Below are 6,722 nucleotides of genomic sequence, written 5' to 3' on the forward strand. Positions count from 1 at the left end.
GTATAAACGAGAAGAGGGGCTAGCCTTGGGTAGTGATCAAGGGGGCCTCCTAATAGTGCTGGCTGAACTAAAGCTTGAGAAACTGATGAGAGTGGCTGGGGAGATGGCTTTGCAGTTAAGAGCACTGATTGCTCTTCCAAAGGATGCTCTTCCAGACAACTTGGGTTCAATTTCCCAGCATCCACATGGCAACTCACAACTGTCTGTAACCCCTATTCCAGGAGACCTGACACCCTCACTCAGGCACACATGCAGGTAAAACACCAATGCACATAAAATAAAAATAAATAAATTTTTAAAAAAGAAAAAAAAAAACCGATGAGATGTCTCTTCAGCTAAGAACTTCAGAATGGGAACAACCAAGCTCCTGAAAGGGGACCAGAGGGAAAGAGAGGGGACTGAAGAATCAACTCCATACAACTGCACAACCTTGTGTGACCCTGGAGTTCTGGGAGGAGGGGAGGAGGTGGCTCTTCTATAAAAGGATGAATTTGCAAAGGGTGGCAATGCCTCCAGAGAACACTGGGGGTCCTCAGAGCTCTCACACAAGGATCCTATGTGTACAGAGCAGAGATCCTGGCTCTTACTGACCTGGAGGTTATCAGCCACTGGAGCACAGATTGCCTAAGGCCCAGAGAAAAGGAATGCCAGGGAGAGACAACCCAATGGAGAACAGGGTAAAGGTCACAGGCACCTGTGCAAAGTCCCTCACTCAATAAAGCTGTGCATGCATGCGAAGGGCACTCAAAGAGATTTTTCTCTACCTAGAGGATTGGCCAAAGAAGAGCAAGGAGGTACAGGAACACATCACTGAGGAGAGGGAACTGGGGAGGGCTGGAGGAAGTGAGGAAGGCTTGTAAACTGGGGGAAGAGCTCAAACGAAGGCTTGAGGGCTGGGTGCATTGAGGAGATGTTGGCCTTGGGGGAAGGGTGTAGAAATGATCCAGAAGCACCCATGGCTTTTCCATTGGCTGTAAGAACAGAACTGGGAGAGGCCAGAACCAGTTTCCTGAAGCAGTGGCCATCTGAGGTTCTCCCATCTCTGGTGGCTTGGGGAAGGCCAAGAGAAAAATGAACCAGGGACACTGCTGGCGCTAAATGTCCCATGCAGGGGCAGGGAGAGGAAGCCAGAGATTTGGTCATCCTGCACGCAGGCTCACACACTCACTCACTCAGGAATCCTGAAGCTTGGACGGCTGGGATACCCGTCTCAGCAGAGCCCTTGGGGTCCTCTGTGTAGGGAGAAGGTTTGCGGCTGGAAGAAAACAGCTTAGGGTAGATCCAGTTTAGGCTAATCATGAGCCACTGGGCCATTAACATAGACCAATGTGTTTGTGTCTTTCCACATTGTCAGAATGAACTGACTGTCAACAGATTCACAAGCAGTGCCAGTGCCATTGACTTTACCCCTGGTGTCATCTGTACACCAACTGTCTACACCACACCAACTGTAAGCTCTTCATTACACTATAATTTTTGAAGTGTCATGAGGACCCACACGTATATCTCAGCAGTCAGGTGGGTGTCGTAAGACAACTTTAAGGAGGCAGTCCTTGCTCTCCATTTTATTTTGCGGCAGGATCTCTCTTGGCATTTCTGCTGCTTCTCCTCAAGCTTCTGCTTCTGGGTTATCCTCCTGCCTCTGTCTCATATCTAGCCACAGCTTAAATGCTGGGATTACAGATGTGTGCTGTCAGCTTTTGTTTTTAATTACATTTATTTATTTGCGTATATATATACATAGCAGAGACAACTTTCGATAGTTTGTTCTCTGTTCTCTCCTTCTTCCATATGGATCCCAGGAGACTGAAGTCATTGGCATGGGCCACAAGTGTCTTTACCCACTCACAGGCCCAACATTCATCTATGTAGCTTTTTATGTGGCTTCTGGGGAATCCCACTTCAGGTCATCAGGCTTGCATGACAAATACTATTACCCTCTGAGCCATGTCCCCAATCCATTCCAGTCTATTGATATCTATCAAACTCAAGTTAGGCAGGGCGGCGGTGGCTCACACCTTCAATCCCCACACTTGGGTGGCAGAAGCAGGTGTTTCTCTGAGTTCAAGGCCAGCCTGCTCTACAGAGTGAGTTCCAGGACAACCAGGGCTACACAAAGAAACCCTGTCTTGAAAAACAAAAACAAAACAACAAACAAAAACTAACAGACTCAGGTTAGGGGCTGAAGAGATGACTCAATAGTTAAGAGCATTTTCTGCTCTTTCGGGGGACTGAATAGTTCCTAGAACCCACGTCAGGCAGCTACAATTATCTATAACTCAAGCTCCCAGGAAACCAATGTCTCTGGTCTCCATGGACAGCTTCACGCATGCGTATATGCACCTACTTAAAAAAAGACTCAAATTGTATGTCATACTTCACATAACACACAGGTCACAGGAGGCATTGAGGAGAGAAGAGGTGAGCAGGCTGAAAGATTTAATGATTTCTGTGAGCCATTATAATAAGGGGTTATTGCTGGCAATCAGGTGCTGAGTCAGCCACTGACAGGACACAGAAAGGCAGAGCGCCCCACCCTACCCTACAGGCAGCCACACACCACACACACCCACATACACACCCACATACATGCATACATACACACCACACAAACATACACACCACACACATACACACATAACACACACACACACACACACACACACACACACCACACACTCAAGCATGGAAATAGTTGTCGGGGGAAAGGTAACAGGCTGAGCTTAAGTCATGGACAGTTAGAATTGTCACCCAGCAGTCTCTTGGGCAGAGAAAGGGAAAAAAAAAAAAGAAATAAAGAAAGAAGGAGGCTTGGAGTGATGTCTCCGCAGTCAGGAGCACTGGCTGCTTTTTCGGAGGGCCCAGGTTCACCCCCAGCAGCCACGTGGTGCCACACAACCACAACTCTGGCTTCAGGGGTTCCTACATCCTCTTCCAGCCTTCAAGGGCATCAGGCATGCAAGTGGTATGTGGACACACACATAGGCAAACACCACATACACACAAAATAAAAATAAGTTTGATTAAGAGACCAAAACAAGGGCACACACAGACGCCCATTCTGAGCAGGGGAGCTGAGTCATTCCACCTTGGCATTCTTTTTAACTGTGTGGGGGTGCCACCGCTCTGCCTGGAACCTCATGCTGTCAGGCAAAACAGAGAAGCAGGAGCAGGGCATGGTCCGCTTCTCTGTATAGCGCTGTTTTAAAACTCCGGGGGCCAGCTGGCACTCCATGGTGCAGGAGGCTTCAGTGGAAGGATCAAGAGTGGGCAGGAATGCCATACCAGTTTGGGCAACATAGCCAGACCCCAACTGAAAAAAAAAAAAAAAGAAAAGAAAAGAAAGGAAAGAAAAATGGGATGGACGGAGTGAAGGCAATAGAGGGAGAGAAAGAGAAGTAGTTTCACATTTCCGAAGTTCCGAAAGTAAAGAGGTAACTGCCTTGCAGGATTAGCCGCTGACAGTGTCTGTTGGCTAAACCCAGACAAAGGCCTTTTTCCCTCAACCCCTGCCTCCCACCCAGAGTCTGAAGGGAGTGAGGAGACCAGGGAGCCAGAGAGATGGAAAAGGAATGTGGCTTTGGGGTGGGGGCTTTGAAACTGTTGAGGCTTCGGTCATGAGTGGTTATGTATGCCTGGGTGGTGATAGAAAGCTGAGATGGGCCTGGCCGTATCTGTATATATTCTGTGCAATTGAAGAGGGGAGGAGGGTAGATTGTGTGTGTGTGTGTGTGTGTGTGCGCGCATCAGTGAGGTATGTGTCTGTGTGTGCTTTCACATGAGTCTGTATGCCAATGTGTGACTAGATATGTACCTGTGCCTTTCTCTACACATGTGTAAGCTTGTGGAAGTGCTCAGAAAAGGCCCTGGCAGGTGACAGGATTCAGCAAAGCTGTGGAGCTCCACTCTTGATCTTCAACGCCTTGTTAAAAAGGGTGTTGTACAGTGGTTTCAAAGGGCTCTCTGTGCACACATCAGCTGTGCACACAGCTTGGCTGTGCTGTGTGCCCTCTGCCCCAGCTTCCCTGCTGGTGGTGAACTTAGATTGATCTCTCGGTGCTGTGAAAGTTGGTCTCGGTACGCAGGTAGCTCGGTTATGGAGGTCTGGAAACAGGTCCATATCCACTTTGGGAGATGCCAGGACTTTACTGGCCGTGGTCCACTTGTCCTGAAACAGCTATCAAGTGGGTTAGAAGGTACTATCTGGGAGTCATCGGGTGATGTAACAGCTAGAGAGAATTCCGCCGACCTACCTGTGCCATTGGCCACTGTCCGCCCCACCTCTGCTGTTTTCCTGCCACCTCCAGACAGGCTGTTCCTGGAAAGTGGGTGAAAGGAAATGCCAAGGCCAATGCAAAGGGCTCCTGTCACCTCCCAGAGGGCGGTGCCCCTCCCTGATACTTAGGGCCGGAGCTTAAGGTAGAAGCAGTTTCAGTCACCCAGGCAGGGTGGCAGGTGGGCTGGAGGAGGGCTGGCAGCCTGCCAACCACAGGCTCCGTTCTCTCCTCTTCCAGGCTGTGGTCACAAACTGGCAGCAACACTTGTGGCAATACTAGTAGCTGAGAATGCCCCGGGCCTTGGAACAAGCAGATGGCAGATGGGCCTGGGTAGTCCTGCTGGCGTCCCTGGTGGCCCAGGGCCTCACCGTGGGCTTCCCTTCATGCATGGGGGTCTTCTTCACTGATCTGCAGCGCGACTTCCAGGCCAGCAACAGTGAGACCTCATGGCTTCCTGCCCTCATGGTGGCCATGCTCCACGCTGGGGGTGAGCAGTTTAAAGAGGGGGAGGGAAGAAGGGTCTATTGGGGGCTGGGGGCGGCCCTCTTTCTGCGGCCACAGGCTCAGAAGGCTTCCCCTCCTGGATGCATTTCTGAGATTTACTTGATCTGAGCAGGGTTTGGCCCACCTGGCCAGAATCCAGCTGCACTGATCCGGTCCCCAGAAGGCCAGGCTGCAGCAGGAGTAGGAGAGCAGAGGGGAAACTGAGGCAAAAAGTCAGTCCATGATTCCAGAGTCCTCCTGGTGCCTGACCTGGAGCAGAAGCAATTCAATGACAGGCAAGAGTGACAGCTGGTACTGGGACCAGCAGACCCAGGCTGGGCCATCTCCCAGGACCTTTCTATCCCTACAGTAAGGAGATAAGAACCCACATCCTGTCCAGCTACCACGTGACATGGTCGGAGAGACCTCAGGAGTCCTAGAATTAGCAGGAGCTAGGAAATAGATAGGGCTGGGAATTATTAATATATTAGAGATCTTCACTGTGGTTTCAGAATAGGAAAAGACAAGCCAGAAAGAGGAGGCACAGCAAAAGCGCCATCTCTCCCTGAGGGCTCCCCAACAGAAATCTGGTGCTTAGAGAGAAAGCAGGCTCCACCTTCCCCTTTTCTCTCCAACCGCTCCAAGTGGCATCAGTAACCCTGATAATCAACATTCCAGGTTTGTGTCCTGAGTTCAGTGACCCCTCCTTTTTGCATGTGAGGACGACTCAATAGACAGAAACCTCAGCTGATCCCAGCTCTGCAAGCGGCTCCCTTTCTGCCACTCCATCTAGTAGCAGCAGCCTGATGACTTTCCAAATGCTTCCCTCACACTGGACAAAAGGAGACCTGGGGGAGGGTGGGTTGTCAACCTCCCTGATGATCCCCTGAATTGACTCCTCAGGGTAAGGAAGGAAAAGCCAAGCCTGGCCCAGAACATGTGGCCTCTCTTGGCCTTCGGGGCTGGAGAGTACAGTGGGACTCTTGGATAGATCTTTGTCACACAGGCCAAGAGAGGCCTGGATGAGAGACTGGAGACCAGGCACCCTGTGGAAAACCCCAACTCACCAGCCAGCTTTGGGCTCACTCCTGTTGCAGACACACCCCCAGCTTCTGTTGGTGTGAGATTCCTGCCTGTCTGTCTTCTCATCTACATAAATGTGCTAAGCCTGTTGCTCACCAAGAACTATTGGAGAGTGGGGGAAAGCAAGCGCCAAGTGCAAGTGAGGCCTGCAGAGCCTGAGGAGGGAGGGAGCAGAAGACAAGAACACCTGGACAGGCAGAGGGCAAGGGTGGCTCAAAATCCCCACCCCAGCTCCACTCCCTCCTCATCTATGACTCAGAGCCCTTCCCAAGGTCACCTTCTTGAGTCAGGTAAAGTCTCAGAAGTGGGAAAGACATGTGGGCCGCCAGTCACACCTACTCAAAGCCACCTTTACACTCTGCAGTGGCAAGAGCAGACTGCTCAGCAGCGTTGGTGTGACTGGATGTGAGCTCCAGACTCTCCCTCTGTTGGTCTCAGGTTCCACTGGCTCACACCACACCTCCTCCCGTCAAATATGTCAAATATGCAAAATATGCATATACATGTGCTGTGTGTGCATACACTTTCTCTGCCCTCTGGGAAGGTCACCAGGAGCAACTCCACTGTATGTGTTTCCTGGGGGTGGGTGCTCTTGAGTGTGGGGTTGTGGCGTATCTCAGAACAGCTGGCCAATCTAACTGGTTTCTGCTTGAAGCCAGAATGCAAGGGGTAGGGAGAAGGCAACTAGGAGTGAGACAGGCCCTTCTGCACGTGGAGACAAGTGTGAATTCAGGGAGCTTCAGGTTGGGTTGCTTTAGAGGTCTCCTTCCTTCCTTCCTTCCTTCCTCTCTCTCCCCCTCCCTCCCTCCTTTCCTTTCTCCCTCCCTTTCTCCCTTCCTCCCTCCCTCCCTTCCTTCTTTCCTTCCTCCCTCCCTCCCT

General features: G+C 51.0%; 1 protein-coding gene across 3 annotated transcripts in view; it reads left to right on the plus strand.

Moving 5' to 3' along the window:
* Window positions 1-4,406: 4,406 nt before the first annotated feature.
* Window positions 4,407-6,722, plus strand: part of Slc16a5 (solute carrier family 16 member 5) — a 10,840-nt gene continuing 8,524 nt past the window's right edge. Inside the window, exons 1-2 of one of the 3 annotated variants that reach the window (XM_055592587.1) lie at window positions 4,407-4,764; window positions 5,858-6,133. In XM_055592587.1, coding sequence (XP_055448562.1) covers window positions 4,566-4,764; window positions 5,858-6,133 — 475 coding nt within the window. In that variant the 5' untranslated portion in view covers window positions 4,407-4,565. Of the gene's footprint in view, window positions 4,765-5,493; window positions 5,665-5,857; window positions 6,134-6,722 lie in introns of those variants that run through there. The other 2 variants (XM_055592588.1, XM_055592589.1) reach the window with 2 other exon arrangements.

Source organism: Psammomys obesus, unplaced genomic scaffold, assembly GCF_907164565.1.
Source record: "Psammomys obesus unplaced genomic scaffold, mPsaObe1.curated_primary_1811, whole genome shotgun sequence".
Classification (NCBI taxonomy): domain Eukaryota; kingdom Metazoa; phylum Chordata; class Mammalia; order Rodentia; family Muridae; genus Psammomys; species Psammomys obesus.